This window comes from Platalea leucorodia (assembly GCF_965183815.1).
Source record: "Platalea leucorodia genome assembly, chromosome: 1".
NCBI classification, from domain to species: Eukaryota; Metazoa; Chordata; class Aves; order Pelecaniformes; family Threskiornithidae; genus Platalea; species Platalea leucorodia.
Genome location: NC_138823.1, coordinates 127026865 through 127046611, shown reverse-complemented (window position 1 = coordinate 127046611; position 19747 = coordinate 127026865). Strand labels below are relative to the sequence as shown.

The 19747-nt window shown below is 37.8% G+C and overlaps 1 protein-coding gene across 1 annotated transcript in view; it reads right to left on the bottom strand.

The window, feature by feature from the left end:
* Positions 1-19747, bottom strand: part of ZNF385D (zinc finger protein 385D) — a gene marked incomplete at both ends in the record, with an annotated part of 431343 nt that overhangs the window by 342477 nt on the left and 69119 nt on the right. The window contains one exon of the mRNA XM_082321537.1: positions 714-992. Coding sequence (XP_082177663.1) covers positions 714-992 — 279 coding nt within the window. The remainder of the gene's footprint in view (positions 1-713; positions 993-19747) is intronic.

Here is a 19747-nt window from a genome sequence, read left to right as displayed (position 1 = left end):
TTTTTCTTGTCAGGGACCATCATTTGCCTCCATTATCTGATCTACTTTTGTACATAAAGCCAAAAACATGTTTTTCTTTGAGGCATACAATTCACTCTGATGATAGGAAAACAGGCCACCTACTAAAAAATGCTTTTCCCAAAGCTGTCAATGAAATCGATTAAAATCAAAATAACCTTTGTTCCATCTCTGTTTGACTTCAGTCATGATCTTTAAACAGACTTATGCTAGCTATGCGTTGAACCCTGAATAAGCAAACTAAAGTGAAATGAGTTTGGGAATGTATTTGTTCTGTGTAATGTATTTGTTTCAATTTATTTTGCAATCGCCTTACGTTCATTAAAAACAAACCAACCCCTAACAAGTATAACCTTTCTAGTAGACTGTGAAATACGAAATATCGCTGATTATGCTGAAAACCATCAAAATGCAAATGGAATAAGAAAGAATCTGAATCAACATCATCATGTAAACAAAACATAAAATGAAAACACTTGTAACAACACAGAGAGTGTCTATTTGCCAGATGCTCATGCTAGGGATGACCCCAAGCACTCTGAAGTCATCGAGCGCCTTTGCCTTAACTTCAAAGGATTTGTTGGCTGAATAAAAAAAAAAAAAAATGTTTAGACTCATATATATCAGCATTACTGCACATTGCTGCAATTCTCAGATCAAAACATGTCAAAAGGTATATATATTTTAATGTTTACCATTATCGCTTTTGAGATTTCCATTGCTGAGCTGTTTTAACCTCTTCTGATGGGATTTGCCATTGTAGTGGATTTGTGCCTGAGCAGCAGAGTTCAGCTGAATGTTACAAACATTACACAAAGTGAAATTGGTGTGTTTCTTTTCTCTTTCCTTCTTTTCTTCAGTGCCATCAGGTGCTAATTCTTTCTCACCTTCCTTGTCTGGGATGGATGTGAAATCTGAATTGTATGAGTGGTTATCAACTGGTAAATCAGGGCTCCAGGGCTTCTTCATATTTTCTGGGGGGGACAAAAAAAAAAAAAAAAAAAAAAAAGAGGGAAAATTGATGAGTAATACAAAATCATATACACAACATTTCTACATCTGTAAACTAGCAAAAGGCAGGTTCTTTGCATTTTCATATTTTAACACTATATTTCTGCTCATGTGTTTTGCTTTCTGTTCGTGTTTTTTAGTTCAGCTGTGTAACTTGAGTAACTTCACAGCCGCTCAGGTGAATGGCTTTAAATGTTCAGGGGTACTATTAAATCTATCACTGGAACTAACCTGTCACAGGGCTTTTTTTTTTTTTTTTTTTTTTTTTTTAAATTATTTCTATCTTATCCCTTGGTTAGTTTACTTTATTTAAGAATTATCCTATGAAAAGCAACCTTACAAATGCTGTTAGAAATCTCAGCATGGTCTAGATGAAGCTCATGACATCTTAACTGTCACCTTCAGTGGGAAACTGTTGGATGCAGGTGCTCAAGTGGTGGCAGTGGGGACTGCAGAGCAGCCTCTCCAGGATGAGGCCAAAGGCTGTCCCATGCTGGGGACAGAAAGTTCCAGGTGGCTCCAAAACTGACTCACCAGCACCCAAAGCTAAGCCCATCGGCCATGGGCGTGGCACCTCCGCGATAACGTATTTAAGAATGGGTAAAAACACTGTGCAGCAGCTGAAAAAAAAATGTGAGAGAAACAGCCCTGTAGACAGTGGAAAAGAAGGGGGAGAAGGTGCTCCAGGCACTGGAGCAGAGATTCCCCTGCAGCTCATGGTGAAGACCACAGTGACACAGGTTGTCTCCCTGCAGCCCATGGAGGACCACGGTGGAGCAGTTATCCACCTGCAGCCCGTGGAGGACCCAACACTGGAGCAAGTGGACATGCCCTGAAGGAAGCTGGAGCCCATGGAGAGCCCATTCAGGAGCAGGCTCCTGGCAGGGGCTGCGGTCCATGGAAAGGAGCCCATGCACTAGGCTTTCTGGCAAGACCTGTGACCCCGTGGGGAGCCCACACTGGAGCGGCCCTTTTCTGAAGGGCTGTACCCCATAGAAAGGACCCATGCTGGAGCACTTTTTCAAGAATTGCAGCCCATGGGAAGGAACCCCACTGCAGCAGTTCATGAAGGACTGTATCCCATGCGAGGGACCCCACACTGGGGCAGGGGAACAGTGTGAGGAGGAAGGTGCAGCAGTGAGGAAGTGATATGGACTGACCACAACCCCCAATCCCTGTCCCCCTGCACCGCTTAGGGATGAGATAGTAGTGTAGAAGAGTCAGGAGTGAAGTTAAGCCCCGGAAGGGGGTGGGGGTGCAGAGGGGCAAAGTGTTTTAGTGTTTTGTCTTTGTTTCTCACTATCCTACTCTATTTTAATTGGCAATAAATTAAATTAATTCTTCTCAAGTTGAATCTACTTTACCCATGACAGTAACCGGTAAGTGGTCTCCCTGTCTTTATCTCAGCCTACAAGTTTTTCCATCTTATTTCCCCCTCCCTGTCTTGGTGTGGAAAGGGAGTACGAGAGCAGCTGGGTGGGGATCTGGCAGGCAGCCAGACAAGGTCAATCCACCACAGAAATACAAGTAGTTATTACAGCAGAACTATTTTATAATCCTCTCTAGGATTAAATCCATAACTATCACATTTTGATGTTTTTTTATATAAAATATACAATCAATAGGTCAGTGAAACTCTACATGAACAACCTATTGTTACATTCCATTACATACACTCCTACATTCAAATACTGCACTTGACTAATCACTACAAATTCTTAGCTGTTTTAGCACTTAGAAATGCAAGATGCATTTTTCAAGTTGGAAAAAAAAAGGGGGGGGGGAAGAGAGTTAGTTTCTGTTTCCCATATTTATATATTTTGATGTGTTGCAATTAACAGAAGAAAAAAATAAACCCCCTATATTTTAGTCAGCTAAGCTTAAATGCATAGACCTCACTCGAGTTTATTAATTAGGTATTTAGCAACCCCTAGTCATCCCCTCTCTACTTCCTATGAATGCTTTCAAGCCCAAGTCTAATAGTGTCATAACTTGTCTGGTTCAAAATAGTTCAAAGACAAATAATAAACATGTTCTATTAGTTTCTTATCTTAACCTCCCAGGACTATAATTCAAGGATAGTTAACTTAGATTCAGCCAATACCAAGCTGTAACAATTACAGAAGTGAGAATGTAATCCCATCTGCAGAACTTCAAGTGAAACCAGTGTAAACATGAGCTTCTGTGATTAAAGGTGAGCAGAAATGGCACAGGTGAAGAAGTGCGTTGTGCACTGCAAACCTAATTTACTATTTAAGGAGCTCAAAATGTTATACCAACTTAGCATCTTGATGAGACCTGTATATAGCATATAAATCTTTAAACTGCTTGTCCTCCCAGACTTAGTGAATAAATGAAGGTCTAGCCAAAGAATCTAATGTGTACTTTGAGTGACAAAATTACTGCAGCCTTAAATACGATGATACTATTTAGTCTCTTAACTAACAGATCAGTCAACCTAGAGACAAAAAAGATGATTGCAGCAACACAAGAAAATGGGCTACAGATGCCTTTAATCCCAGATCCAGGCAAGGTTCAGCATCTAAAAATAAGTCTAAACAAGCCTTCAGATTTGAGTCTGATTACACTAAAATACTGCAAATCATTCTTGAGAGCGCTTCAAATATTGTAAATTTCATAAACTAAATGTTTGGCTGGCCCTCCCAAGGATTTAAACACATTTACTGCTTCCCACTCAAATCATAAAGACAAATTTATCTGAAGATGCAAATCTAAAACCTATCAAGATTCAAAACAGTTTCAATCTCAGTTTTCAGATTTGCTTACTATCTAATTAGTATTGTGTTCTTTTATGCTAACCAAACTCTGTATCCTTTAATAAAGTACAGACCCAGTTCTGAGAGGAGGTCTGCACTTGCTGTAGTTTAAAACTTCACTCAGCCAGTTCAGTCAGTATTATTACTTCAGCTTTTGTGTATGGTCAACTCTCTTATCTAGGATTTTAGCTGTCTAAAGCAAGAGATGAGAAAGCAGGCTAAACAATTAATTCCAAAGCAAAAATTAAAGAGAAAAAAGAAGCAGCCTAAAAGTTGTTATTTATTAAAATCAAACCTATTATACCAAGAGTGATGACAGGAACTTTTACACACAAATCACAACCGTCCCATAAGACATTATGAGACTGTGGAAGCTTAGGAGAAAACCTGAGGTTTTTCTACAGCAGATCTATAGCATATTTCTCCTAATGGAAGCAGGAGGTTTCTCCTGAGGAAGCAGTAGTAATCCATCAACCTCTCAGCCTTCTGGAATTTTCTGGAAATATTGTTCATTCCAAAGAGAGCGTTATTCATCTACCTAAAATATTTTTTAAATTAAGAAATTCAGTCTTTAATCAAAGCATTACAAGGATTAAAATGCTAACATAATAGCACTAGTTTTACTGAATTGCTCTAGATGACAGTAACTTTTCAGAAATCCCAGTTTATATACATGCTGTACATTAATATATATAATCTTTTGCATTGAAAGCATTCCCCACTAGAGAGCAGTATGAATTTAAAATTACAAGTACAATATATCTCTAGACCTATAGTGCTAGTTATATAGGTGTGAGATTACTATAATAAAACAGATCTTCTAACCAATATGTATAGCTTTGTAAGCAAATATAATATAGTAAATTAAACAAACATCGTACACTGTGTGTACACATGTCTAATTCCTTTTGAAACATTTACACAGGTAAGGTGGCAGCCTAATAAACTGTATTAGCATGTTATAACATCCCTCTAATATTCCAATCAACACAGCCTAATCTATGAGAGTCTTATTTTTGGCATATAGAATACTTCTGTCTTGCATTCGAATCTCATTCCAGAAAAAGAAATTATAAAATGCACACGAGATAAAGGCAGAGTAAAATAATAAGGGAAATCACACTTTGGAAATAAATGATCCAAGCATCTACCATTTGATTTGTGCTTTTATTAGAAAGCTGTGATGGCATTAGAGCTGCAATACATTTTTGCCTACTGCCATGTCTCTCTCAAATCTGAAGGAAGAAAGGGATAATTTATAACTGCAGACTAGGTGACAATTAGGAAAACAGAAGTTTCAGGAATATATATTACACTACAGTCTGCCACCATTTCCTTTACAGATACACAGTGATTTCTGAACATGTAATGGCACTACTAAAGGACTAAGGTAACATATTACACACCTGTGTAAACCACTTGAGCTGATACTGTAAGCCAGTTGATTGGACACAAAAGGTTTGAGGAAAAAAAACCTCCCAAACATGAAGACAAAAACTTTGGAAAAACAGAAGCAGTTTAGGATTAAAACATTCTGAGTCCTTCTTACTCAATATTCCTTAAAGGACAAGGAAATAAAGATTGCAAAGGATAAAGAAGGGGGAGATATCCAACTGAATATGACCTGCTGAGGTACTTTTAAAATACAATTTACCACTCCAACTAGTATTTTAAAAGGAAAAAAAAAAAAAAAATCAAGTTTGTGAAATCTTGTAGAAGATCCACCAGTGTTTCAACTAATGCAGATGCAGACTAAGTCTTGCAAAGCAGCACACAGACTTTCAGTTCATGCTTGCACATGCCTGCATCATTGCATACTTCTATTTTCTGGAATGAAATGTTTAGGCAGCAATTTTGATTGGTGATGGCAAGGGAAAGAATGCTTAGTTTATTCTATTGGGAAGTTACATGGAATATGGTTAGAAGAAAACATAATCTTCACCTTAAAAGCAATTTTTAATTGCTATCAACATCTTACTGGTTTGAACTGCTGATCCTATGTGGAGATAGATAGCCATTAAAAGAAAACCCTGTTTCCCTGGCATTATATTACAGAGTTCATCTTGACTGCACTGGTTGCATATCATATAAACAGTCATCAGTTTTGCAGATAACTCCCCCCCCCCCGGCCAAAAGAAAGCTAACTTCTCAACCTTTAGGAGCCCTAAGAAAGAGTGCAGCGAACTAGAAATGAATGAGCAAGGTAACCCAGAACTCAAAATTTCAAGCCAATTTAAATAGCACTGTGGATAAATGCTTACATTTATTTTCACTGGAGCTCGGAACTCAATTTTGGCTCAATGATGCTTATCAGTAAAATGAACTTTACATGACATTATAGCTTTGTGAAGTAGAAAACTGTCCCATGTGGAAAACCAGCACAACTACAATTTGTGGTGTTTGCTGGCTTAGCTAACATAGCTACTGTCTGAGGATTTCTCTTCTGAAATGTGTTCGAATGTAAGGGATTAGAAATTACATCCCTCCTGTGAAACAATCTTTATCTTCTTAAACACAAGACAAAAGCATGCGTTCTATTCAAGGATATGGAAAGGAAACTTTGCTCATTTGTATTACAACTAGCTGTTTTGTTTCCAGACTGTCTTGTCAGTGTGGAACTAACCCAAACTCTGGGTCTTAGACGCTGTATACATAATAGTCAAATACATTGGGTTCATTTAGGAGACCAGTGGAGTATACGAAACCCGGAGTAAGAGACTGCTGTGCAGGTAAGTCAGTTGTACTCAACACAGACCATTTGCCATTGATGAATGACACAGTATATGCTACAGAATCTCTCTTTGGAAGAGGCCACTTCCCAACAGGTTGCTACGACAAATACCTTGCCTGTAATAGCTGAAGGACAGAAAATACAGACAAGGCATTAAGGACAAAAGTCCACCAATTACAATATTCAGGGATTTCTAATATTTCATCCCAAAACTGTGAAAATGGAAAAAGGCACTTAGGTGGCAATCACCAAAGATGCAGATGCTTGTGTCTCAGATAGTCACCCCTAGACCCTGCAGTCACTGTAAATCTCACCAACAGGGATATGGAAAGAGTCATCTCACTATGAAGTACACTAAAATTCTAAACTCGGGTGTTTTGTTCTTAGAAACATGCATTCCCCTTCCTTTGCAGATATCTACGCTGTAGATCTCAAGTTAGATGGGATGAATCTAGGTCTGCCTGCCATAATAGCCTCTTCAAACATTAAAAGGACTGAACTTTGGCAAGTAAAAAGAAAGGTTGGTTTTCAGATATCAACAGATAACAACATACATCAATAGATATCAGTTGTTTTCAAATAAACTGTTGCTAGAACAATGTTTAAAAAAATTAAAAATAAAAAAAAAAAATTATCACTTATCAAGATCCTCTCTCTAATTATCACCTTGTCAGTTTTCACGTCCTGGGCAAATGTTATCAGCACACTACACAAAAACCCCTCTGATAATGACTGGAGTCTTCCGATCTTTTTGAACTTCATAAATTTGATGCTATATCTTTCAGGTGATAGGACGTTACTGGTTGATGACAGTCATGGTAGCAGGGTGACCTTTGTGTCAGCCTTTTAAGAAACTCTTCCACACTGTGAGCTGATATATGTGAGAGGACCCTCCCCAAAACTGGATATCTGTAGCCTACAGTCTTCCTATTCACCTATGTTACTCAAAAATCCCTGCTGCATTGGTTACCTATGACCCCTTTACCAAGAAGCCAGTGACAGCTAACTTGCCTTTGCAACCTCTAGATTGACCTTACTGAATAAAATGTTGGCTCTAGAAAATTGTTCCTGGGAGAAGCTTAAAATGAACATCTATATTGCCACCTATTTTATACATGGATGGAGGGGGCAGAACAGCCCAGGGGAAGGATCAGGAATACAAAAATAAAATAGCTTTTGATTCTTCCACCCCCGTTATCACTGGATGATGTGGTTCCAACACTGTAGCCTTCCAGTTTTGATCAGGGTTGCACCTGCTCCTGGTTTTGAGAGTGATTCAGGTCATGAACGGTCTATTTTACACGTTGCTGCTGTGGCAGTTACAAACATACAATGAGATGGACAAACAATGGGAAAACAGTGAAAGGGCACTCACGGTGAAAGCATTGCATCTCTGAAACGGAGCTCCCTCCCAAATGACCTGAGTAACCTTCAGGATATGCTGCAGGACTCATCTGTTTTCTCTGAATGGATGAATGAACGTCATTTCAGTGGAAGAGCTACTGGGGAATGGGAACCTACTGGGATTGGAAAGGCTTTTTTAAAATAATTGATTTTTCAGGACCTCCTTTGTTCCAAGTCTTTCAGATTTGGCTGTCTTTCACAGGAAAATTAAATACAAAATAGTATATAACACAATAAAAGCTGATGTGAAAATCTGGAAAATACATGCATTAAGTAATTTTACACTGTTGGTAGGCTTTTCTACTAAGAGTTTTAGGACTGCAAGTATAACCATCACTTGCTTCTAAAAAGCAAGGAAGACTTTGTCAGGTCATACACCCAAGAGCTAAATTACTAGTCAGTGATAAAATTGCGGATAGAAGTCAGTATTTCTTGTTGCTGTCTGTCTCATAGAGTGCACATCACATCACATTTGAAGCCACTATTTACCAAATTTTCTCTTGGTAAAAAAACCCACACAAAACACAGTAGAAGAGGTAGCTTAGGAGAAAAAAAAAAAAAAAAAAAAAGATAAGTCAGGGAGAGAAACACCTTATTTTCCTGTTTATTGTTTCTCCATATCCTTCCAGCTCCTCCCAACGTGATCGCTGCTGCTAGCTGTTATACCACTTCAGTCATCCATGTGAATAATAAGAAAATCATAATCATCATCGTCTCAGGTGATTTTTGCAAAGTTTAAGAGGAAAATAATCTCTTGAGCAAAAATGGCTTCAACTGAAAGAAATAAAAGCAGGTTCTCCCCACATGTTTATTGCTTGCGGGAGGGAGGAGAGATGAGGCAGAAGGAGATGGAGGTTATTTGGGGTTGGAGGGCTTTATAACTTAATGTCTATGTCCTGGGACTCCTCCCAAGAAATGCATCTCTGCAAACTGAACCCTGTAAGAGCAGATTTTTATCCATCTGAAATAGGCTCATTGTATATTCGTATACCTTGAGCAATAGCGCAGAAAATAAAAGCCTGGGCTTTTGTTTTGTTTTGCCGGGAGAGCACTTAAATCTTTCAGGAAAGGCTGCATTTCAATACTGCAGCAAATGAACAGACTCCAGCCTATCTCCCGTCACAGCCACATGCACCACGAGTTCCTAAAGGAACTTATAGATGAACTAAACAGAAAAAGTTCATCATTTCTTGGTTCAGCAGTTCCCTCGTGCCAGAAGCAACCAACAGACATCTCATAGTCTCAAAATATACTGCAGTCATTTTTTTAATTGAGTTCTATAAAAAGAGCTAAGCACTAATCAACACCATATGTTATTCAATTAGCTAGTAATACATATCTATTTCTCAAGCCTGTGCTAACATAATGGAGCACTTTGGGTGGTTTGGAACTATTTAAAGGCCAAGTAATTAATTTGCAAACATCAGCTTCTAAAATCTGAGAAGCACTACTGTGGTGACTTACAGCCAGAGCCAAGCCATGAAAACTCCCTCATTTGCTTTTTATTCAATCCATTTTCAGAGATAGTCCTTGTGAAGACAAAGATTTCTGCCTAAAATAGGGCCAAATAAAGACATGGGTTCAGCTATGTGTCTGGTACCCAGGCCCCAAGGGATGCTCTTCCCACGCAGGTAAAGCAAGCTGTTTGCATTGCCTCACCTCCCTCTCCATCAGCAGTGTCTTGTGTCCAGACCTTGTACAGAAGGCAGAAGTTAAAATGGCAAAAGGCATAGTTAGCACAGCTATGAAGGCTCTGCCTAACAAGTTAATTTGTTGTTGTCATGCACCCTGAAGTGTATTATTTTTTCCATATTCTTGATTTCCACATTTGGGAATTCCACTCGCAGCCTCAAAGCTCCTGTCAACAGCACTCTGAGTTGGCTGGGCTCAAACAGAAGGGACAGGAGAGTCCGATTGCAATTCAAACTGCCTCTACTAGACAAAACCTTGGTTTTAGCATTATTTCTGAGAAGGCTGGCAGTCAGTACAGGTTTTAAAGGTCACGAAAAAATTGCAGATTTTTCAAGGTATTAACTCTGAGCGACATATAAATTAGACCATTTAGCAGGGTCCAGAGACATGTGTAAAGAAAAAAAGGATGTGCAAAGGGAAAAAACAACCACCAGTTTTTCTGTAGAACTACTGAAATTCTATAGGTATTGGAACTACTTCTGATTTTGTAAATAAAAATCACCTCCCTCAGCCTCTCTGGATCAACTCCCTGATGTGAAATGAGTCTACAACCTGTCATCCAGATAGCCTGTAAGTGCCATATTCCACCTTAAAAATCTTTAGTTTTCCTAGTACCTAAATATCCAGTCAAATCTTTATATCTCAGCAGAAAGCAAGGGCATGAACAGTTGTTTGGACATAATGAGCAACTCATTTTTGCAGACAATTAAGTTCTGTTCTTAACATTCCAATACAACCACTAGCTACCACTGTACCCAAGTAGGCACTTTTTAAAACATCCTTAAGTTTCAATTACTGTTTGTTTCTAATTTGTTCATAGGTTCTCTCTTTAGAAACACAAGTCACTTTTTTTTTTTTTTTCCCCGCCTTCTGTGGTTAAGTATTTTGGCAATATGCTGATGAAAATACATCTACAAAATGAAACAGAAGAAGAATTAAAAGGCAAGTCACATGAATGAGCTCTGTGGGAATTCTGCTTAAAAAAAGACACCACCACCCACAAAAAACACTGTAGAATAAATAATGATTTTGAGACAGATAGTTCATCCCCTACAACCTTTGTTATGCATATAAAATGCAGCCATCAGACACTGAATAAAATAAAATAAACTGGCAATAAATGTAGTCATAGTGGAGAAGAGGAAATTAAAGGTCACAAGCAAGGGATTACTAAAATTCAGATTTTTTTTTTTTTTTCTTTTCAATTCAGGAGGAATGTCAGAAGTTTGTGTTTTGTATTTTTTTTTATATAAGCAATTTCAGAAATTATTATTTTCTTGTAGTTTGCAAGATAATTTCTCAAGATTGCCAGAGTTCTATGATTTGAATTCTCAAATACTCTCAGGCCCTAGGAAATAGCAATGCTTACCACATATAAAAACAGCCAAAAGTTATAGGTCAATCTCCCCCCTCTTTTTGTTATACTTTTGTTTTAGGGCGTTGCTATGTGGATATTTTTTTAACAAAAGGCCTTTAAAACAAAAGAACCATAGAAGAGCAAAAGAGCAATTTTAGTGCTTCAATCACTTACCCTTTGGAAAAGATTTCTAGATCAAACAAAATATTGTACATTTTGCCTCCCTGTAAATGCACATCTACAAACACCAGTGTTAAAAAAAGCTTGAGGAATTAGGTCTTATATTTGAATATTATCATTTATACTTTTACAGAAGTAATAGTTTTTTCAGATTATCTGCTCATTATAAAATATTTGGGTAGGTCTGGAAACATTTACAAGTGTAGGGATTTTTTTTATTATTATTTTATTGCTTCATTACACCCACTGGGCCATTTAATGTTAAATTTAATGGAGAGCAGATAATTTTCCAAGCAATGCAAATACATCAAGGTGAAAGTCTATTGTGTTTGGAAAGGTTAGCAGATGCTTTTGCAAGTGCACGTGAAAGTTATTGTCATTTATCTTATTCTTGCACCTTCAGATTGCATTCTCTTTAACAAAAAGGATGTATTTGGTACAGCATTCATGGCAGTAGGAACCTAGTTTCTGCTAGTTTACAGCATATGTTTTTTGGGTAGACTGTGCAGTTATAGCTGAGAAGTATAAGCATATTGTATATAACTTAAAAAGCATATTCTCTGTCATGTCTTGACAGCCAATGTCTTTGTTATTGTATCTGAGACTAATACAATGGTCTTTCACGTCAACTACACATTTACCTCAATCTCTTCATCAATATTAGGGATTTAGAGATAAATGCCTAGCAAACCAGACTATCCTTGACATATGTTGGTAAAAAATGTGAAAGACAAATTAGGAGATCTGGACCTTTTCATGTTTCCCCAGGATGACACAGTGTCCTACAGCAGCAGCTAAAGTCTCTCGTTACAGTCACACAAGGCCAACATAGGGCTTCACTTATGCAGCTGAGGAATTATTTTAACACAAAGCCTATCTGTCTGTGTCACTTTTCTAATGACCTTTTCATCACAGTACCCAGATGTAATGCATTTATAGAAATGCTTATGCATCAAAAATAAAAATGTGCAAAGGGAATCTAATTATTGAAAAGAGAAACTGGGATGATTTATTTGGGATAAATTCAGGTGATTCACTATTAGCGAATGCAAATGTATTTTCAAGGTATGATTGCTAAAATCCCATAGGGTGGGTGTACATACCAAGCAATGAGATATTGCAGTAACTTCTTCTTGCACTACTTTCCCACGAGTGTAATTCGCTCCGCTGTTGAATCATGTGTGGAAAATGAGGGTAGGGGACATGGGGGAGAATTTGTTCATGTTTTTGATGAGTTACACACATGAAAATAGCTTTCAGGGTAAGTATAAGGGGAGGGTTTGAAACTATTTCTGTAAGTTTTTATTGATCCAAGATCTCTGAAATTGGACATACATAGCTCAATAATAAAAATATGGAAATACAGGAAAACATGGACAAACTAGAGACTTCAAGCCAATATCTCCCCTCCAGTGCAGAGACTGCTGCTTCACTTTGCTTGTAAAAGTCAGCCCCTGTTTGAAATTGCTGATTTTACAAGACATTGCAGCAGTATCTTCCAAAATCTAGAAAATTACCAGAAAGGCCCAGGAGCTTACTGGACACGTTAATCAACGATGGTGCCTTACTATTTCTAAAATTCAAAATAGGCTTTTAAAATAGGAAAGATTTTCCAGTTTTCCAGAAATATATATATATATATATTTATATATCTTTTCTGCGCAAAGTTGTCTTGGACCACTGCCTTCAGGATCCCACCACCATATTTTTTTGTTAGGCTTTATACAGCATGAGTCGCTAATAATTAAAAGGCACCAGTGCTTACTTCTGAAACACCCTCACATGACTGGAAGTCATTTTTTGTCCTAAAAAATGTATTTATGAAAAAGAATCATGGAAAGTATGGGAATAACACCACAGACACACAGAAAGTAGGATAGCTGATGCTTTCCAGCCTTCTCTGGGAGACCTTCACAGCAGTACTTCTATTGCACTTTGTGGCAGATTCTCATAGCGTAGACCCAGAACTGCCGCTCTTGGAAAGCCTGAGCACTTTTCTCAGCCACTATGATCTGCAAAAACTACTGCTGCTGAGTCTGTAAAATATTTCCAACTCAGCCGGCTCTGCTGGCCATCTGCAATCTCTCTCAACCTGTCGAGGTAGGCTGAAGCTGTTGAAAACCTCTGAGAAGTCATGCATACTAGAATTTAAAGCTCTGTAAGACCTATGAAGTTTCTTCCTTCAGCCACGCTGATTCAGATGAAGATTATAAACTCTATTAAACAGGACAAGTTTATAAAATCCCCGCGACTTGCATGACTGCTTAATTTTTCAGAATAACAGCTCAACTTTGCATTAAAATATTTGTTAGCACTGAAGGTCATTTAAGACTACTGAATAAAACATATATGGAATTTTCAGAATTAACTCATTTTGAAACATAATTTTATGACAAAAGGTTAGAAGACTTCACAAAATATTAAATGGCCCAATATTTCAAGGCTTTTTATCTCAGAATTACCTTCTCTGATTAACCTCATCATCTAAAACATTGCACCTCACTGGACATGTACAAGACTTCAATCTAAATGAACTTTTTCTAAGAAGTTAGACAAGTGTTAAACACAAGGGTGGTTGTGATCCTTAGCTACCGACAGAGCTTTACAATATGGTGCTCCTTCCACTAAAACCCAGACAACTAACTGAAGCCATTTTCCTAAAATGGCAAAACAAACATACTCCTATACAGGTGCAAGTCAGGATGGCAGCCAGTGAAGTCAGTAGCATTACATTGGCATAAAAACGGTGCAAGAAAAGCAGAATCAGATCCGCATTTTCCTTCTACTTAGAAATTCATACAGTCATTTCAGGATCTCGGCAGTCACTGGTGATTTCAGCATCTCAGCAGTCACCATAATTTCTGCTGTTCTTGCTATGCATTATAGAAACTGTCACTTTTGAAATTTATGGTATCTTTTACAGCCTGGGTTAAAGTACACTTAAAGCACTTTCAGTGTTTGATATACCTCTACTCTGGAAGAATAGAAATGAGACTCCTTTATTAATTTAGACCCAGACTACCAGACTATTCACACTAGCAGTCTCAGGGAATTTTAATGGGATTACTTGCATGAGTAAGAACTCTTATATGACAAAAGCTTTGCAGGACTGCAAAGCTTTTCTAATCAGAAAAGGAAAACATTTAATGATGATAAAGTACAAAGATTACAATACCTAAAACTTCATTGTTGCGTGTATGACTCACAAGGTTGCAATACGTTCACTATTAAATTTAATGAATATCTGACCAATCAGCTGGTTTTAGTTTCCTGAGAAGATCTGTAAGGTAATAAAAACCCAAGCAATGTCAAGCAACTACTTCTGTTGTAAACCTTCATATTGTCAGGTTTGTTTCTTCCCTGAAAAATTTCCTCTTTAATAGAAGAAAAATTGTTGAACTATGGGCAACCGAGATTAAAAAAAACACCTCTCAAAACACATTTATTTACTTTTGTTTCATTTTGATGCCAATCCATTTGAAATCTTTGTCACATTTTCATTTTGTTTGTCACAGAGGCATATGAAGAGTAAACACTGCATGGAAGCAAAGCTATCAAAAACACAGCCTAAAACCAAAGAATTGAAGAAGCGACCTTCCCCTAAGCTGCTGCACACAAGAGACTACTCCATCCTACCTCTCATTTCCCTAGTTTAGACAAAATCATCAGTCTTTTACCTAACAGTATTTAAATCTGGCCCAATAATGTCATCTGCAATCAACACTTACTGTCATGAGCAAATGGAAATGGCTTACCTTGCAGTATAGCAGTGTTATCCACTTCAGCATGCCTTACTCCTACAGTACATACACATCTGGAACCAACACACACTCACTGTCATCAACTGCTTTTCACAAATCACTTGATTATTGATCACTGCACTTATCGCTCTTCATTGACTGAGCCTCATTCCACATTACTGCTCTCCTGCTGCTTCAGCAAATTCTGAAACTTCCATTGCAAGGAGAATTCACGCACAAACCAAGACAGTGATCCTTTACACTGGATACTTCTGCTATATCAAGACTTTTTGGAGTGATCTGCATTTATTTAAGAAAAAAAAAAAAACATTTGTCCATTACAGTTGCAAGCTCTTTACCCAGAAGTAAGCAGCAAGAGAGGTTGTTTTTCCCTTTGTAGTGCACTATGCTTATATCTTTACTATTTTATAACAGAACTGGTTTTTTTAGTATTGAAGAATTCCAAGATCTATAGCACACAAATAACTAGCCATATGGCTTTAGGAAGGTAATTGTTCTGAATGGCCACCAACTACTTGGGAGACTACAAGGACGTTTTTTGAAACATCATCTGCCACAAAGCACATTTCTTTCTGTCCTGCCAACTAACATCTACCCTTCTGTGGGATAAATAACTTCAAGAAGGACAGGAAAGTTTCATTTATTGCATGTACTTATGTGTACATAAATAATATATATATATATGCATGCATATATATACAGATATACATATCCAAGGCTTTTGAAAGAGGTATCAGTAGGTCATTTGAGCAAATCATTCGGGGTCAAAACCACCAAAGCTTTCTCTCAAAGCACTTGGCCACAATCAACACTGTTCACACAAACAAGGTGACAATGAGTTTTCAACTTTCCTTGCACAAACTTAAATTTTAATGAGAACGAAGAGCAAAAGCCTCTGGGTCCTCTGGCCCAAGCAACACTAAGTCACTGTGTTTCAAATTCTGTTCTGTACAGGAATGTGCTCATATTACAGCTAATTAGTACAGCCAGCATCAGACTCACCTACCAACAGGTGTTCAACACTGTCAGGGGTTTAAGGCAGGAGACAAAGTAACTACCAATCTTCTTGCTGTCACCATTTCAACCATCAAAAGAGGTATCAGAAGGTGGGTGGATTTTCTCTGAGACCAAGCCTACCAGAAGCACGAATGCCCCAGTGGCAAAGTATGAAATGAAAGAAAGGAGCCAACAGCCTAGATTCAGTTTCACAGTAGCACAGTATTTTGTCACACCTGTGAACACAGCACAGGATTTTCTTCTCCTGAGAGAGCATTTTGTCAACAAAGGGATTAGCACCACCAAATGATGACCCAAGTTCCTTTTATTCCTGCCCGCAGGAGTCTTTTGCTCACCATAGAGATAAAAAAAACCAGCAACCTTGACAAAATGTACAATCAAACATGGTAAATTCTGGCATAAAACAATGTAATGAACTCAAGCTATTCCATCCCTGACCTTTCCTCTCACACTGACTTTGCAGAGTCCATCCTTCAGATCTGAACTTTTGGGCTCCACTGATTTGCGGGAGGAAGGAAAGAAGTAGAGGACCCTGGAGGCAGCCACCTGATAATGTTATCTACCTCCATAATCAGTCATATTTCTGAGCATGCACGCGAGGACTTCCTGTTTTCACCATATGGAACAAGAACCGACTCTAGTAACAGTTCATCAGTGAAGGCAAAGAAAAAAAAAAAAAAAAAAGGAGGGGGGGTGTATGTAGATGTATAAATAAATGCAACTAGAGGAGATCCACTTCGTTATTGTAGGTATTAGCTTGGTAAGGTTTAGTGTCCATTTTAATTACAGTAACTCTATAAACTGTGGGACATTCAGATCTTAGAACTGCACTTCAGGATTATGTCAAAGAACAAACAGAAAGGAGAGCACCATAAGGCTGACCTTCAGGAAACTCATGAAGTCAAAACTCATATTTTCTTGATAGCCCCATGGGCTGTCTCCCTGCAGATACTCAATTTGATTCTGATTTCTTCTTTATGAGCAACTCTGCATTAAACTTGGCCAGAACATGCAGCCCACATTTTTAACAAATGTAATGTCCTTGGCTATGCAACACAGCAAAGCTCATTAGTTTCTCACATTTGTTTCCACAGTCACTTTCACATTTGTTCCTCACTCTACTTTTACATCATTTCCACTAAACTGATGTGTTTGTCCCAACTCAATGTTGCTAATCACTCACATAAGCTCACATAAGAAAAGATAGCTTTATTCCTGGAGCAGTTACATTTCATGCTTCCTCCCAGTTCTTCATATCAAATGGCTGCATCTGGAGCTGACCATTTACATTAGGCTGCAGAACAGTCCTGCCCTGCCACACTCCCAATTGCTCCAACAATCCCAACAGCTTCCGTACTGTGAAGTACAATCCCACTTCTCCAAGCAGATTCATTACACAGAACTCTTCGTCACAGAAACTCTTCATCACACGGAACAAGTACTTCATTTAAAAAGGAACAGTCTTATTAAGACATATTCATAACTTTTTAAATCTTGTATCAGCATGAAAGGCACAGTTTAGAAGCAGAAAAAGAACATGAAGTCTAGAATTGCATTATTGTGAAGCCCAAAGATCTGCCATTGCAAAAGATACTATTTTCTTAAAGTATACTGAAGGAAACATGTGCCATCTAAAAAAAGAAAATAGGTTAGAGAGTGCCTACAGAGACACAACAGAGATAAAACCTTTCTGAACTCGCAAATATAGCAGAAGTGTCTTTAAATTAAATGCACTGGTAGAATATAAGATCAAGATGCAAATAACATTATGAAGTACTATAATATTTTAGCGCTGGAAACAGCAGTGAAGTTGGGAAGATTAGATACATGCACTATTTTATTTTCTTCATTACCTATAGGAGCTTCAGGAAAATACCTTACAGAACAACACTTAGCGCTGCCAGCAGCAACCTTGTTGAAAGCCTTTTACCGTATCTGTAAATCTTGTACAATTCCTGTCTGCATCCAAATGAAAACACTTCAGTCAATCATGCAGTTGCCAAGTGCAGTAGGAGGTGAAACTTGAATGCATGCTTTCTAGGCTCCTAACTTAGCTCAGTTTCTAATGCTAATGGACAATTTCTCTCCTTTCCTTCCAACCCCGCCCCTGCTCTTCTTCTCTTCCTTTTCTACCCAACTTTATTTTTCAGAGATTATTGTGCTTTTAAGAAAAACTGACAAATAACTTCTCTTGTTTGCCTGTCAGAGTGTTTTTTGTTAGCATGATACTATGCCTAGCATGGAGGGAACTTCAGCAGTATATTTCATAGCCTCCTGTTCCCTTTTGTTTGCTATTTAAAGGGAAAATACATTAGGAGACTATTCAATTTTCTGCCACTTAGGAATTCAGTAGGAAAAAACACCACAAATATCCCACATAAATGGCAGGTAAATTCATGATCATTGTAATCTAGTGCTTTCTGTCTAGGAGAAACAACAATTCCTAGGAAAGCTCCAAACACAAAAGAAGTATGTTTAGATAAAAGTTAATGTTTGAATTTTGGATATCATATTTTAAAAACTGAACGTACACCACAGGAGGAAACTCTTCTATCTGAAAAGATGATTTACTCCTCAAATTTAGGGGTCTTCCCCAAGAAACTGCTGAGTAATTGCTATGACTAGTCTTATTCAGTACGGTGTCTGTATCTTCTGAAGTGAAATTTCTTAGGCCATTAATAAAGCTCTGACTTGTTGGGGTTTTTGTACCATCTCTTCTTAAGGGATAAGATTTTCAAAATGATGCCCAAACTGAGCCTAAAAACAAAACAAACCAAAAACCCTGCAATTAGTATACTCTCTTTATTGTTTTAGTCTAACTTACATGGGTATTTCTTAAAAAGCAATCACTATATAATAATTAAAAGACTATTTAAGCTCAAAAATTTCATTACATAAGGGAAACATGCAAATACTTCTCAGTAGTCACATGGACTTTTAAAAAAATTACGCTGTATTTAGCCATTTTGTGGCATAAAATTTTGAGTCACTATAAATGAGAAATTATCGGATTAAGACACTTATCCAAATGTATTCACCAGACAACAGCACAGTGTGTCTCCTAAATCTGCTAAAGAGATTTGAAATCCATTTATTGGTACTGTAATATGTGCTAAGCACATTCTTCTGCATTGCTGGAATACTCTGTTCTTTAATTTAATCGATTAATTAGCTAACATTTGTTGAGTGTTTTGAACATGTAACATTCTCCAGAACAGCTGAGTGCTGTTACCAAAACAGTGTGGGACAGACTTCTGTAGACTGCAGGTAGATGCATCTTTTCAGACATTTAAGGATTATCCAACAACTGAGAAGTTAATTGTAGGTGAGTAATAGAGAAAGTATAGGTACTTGACAGGAAATATTCTTCCATGAGAATTATGGACCAAAATTAGAAAACTATTAGAAAACTTATTTGTTTCTTCTACACTGTTTCCCTGTATTTTGTTTCACTTCTTAAATTCAGGAAAATAGCGTATAATCTGTTTTGAATGGACTTGACCCTATTCTGAATTCTTACAACATGCCTCAACCAAGCTGAAGGACAACTGTACCCTTCTTGTGCAAGCACAGAAAATGTAGAAAACCCAAGTGGCCTTTACAGAGACCAGAGTTAAGATGAGGATTTTGTAGGCTCAGGCAGCCCTACAAAGAGGAAAGCATTCCCAGCATTTGAAAACTAAAACTAATGCACACAGGGACTAACCAAAAACTGCTGCTGGAACAAAGAGGTGACTAGCCACACGAAAGGACTTGCAATCTCCATGCCCGTGCATTGCACTCCTTACCCACCATTGCA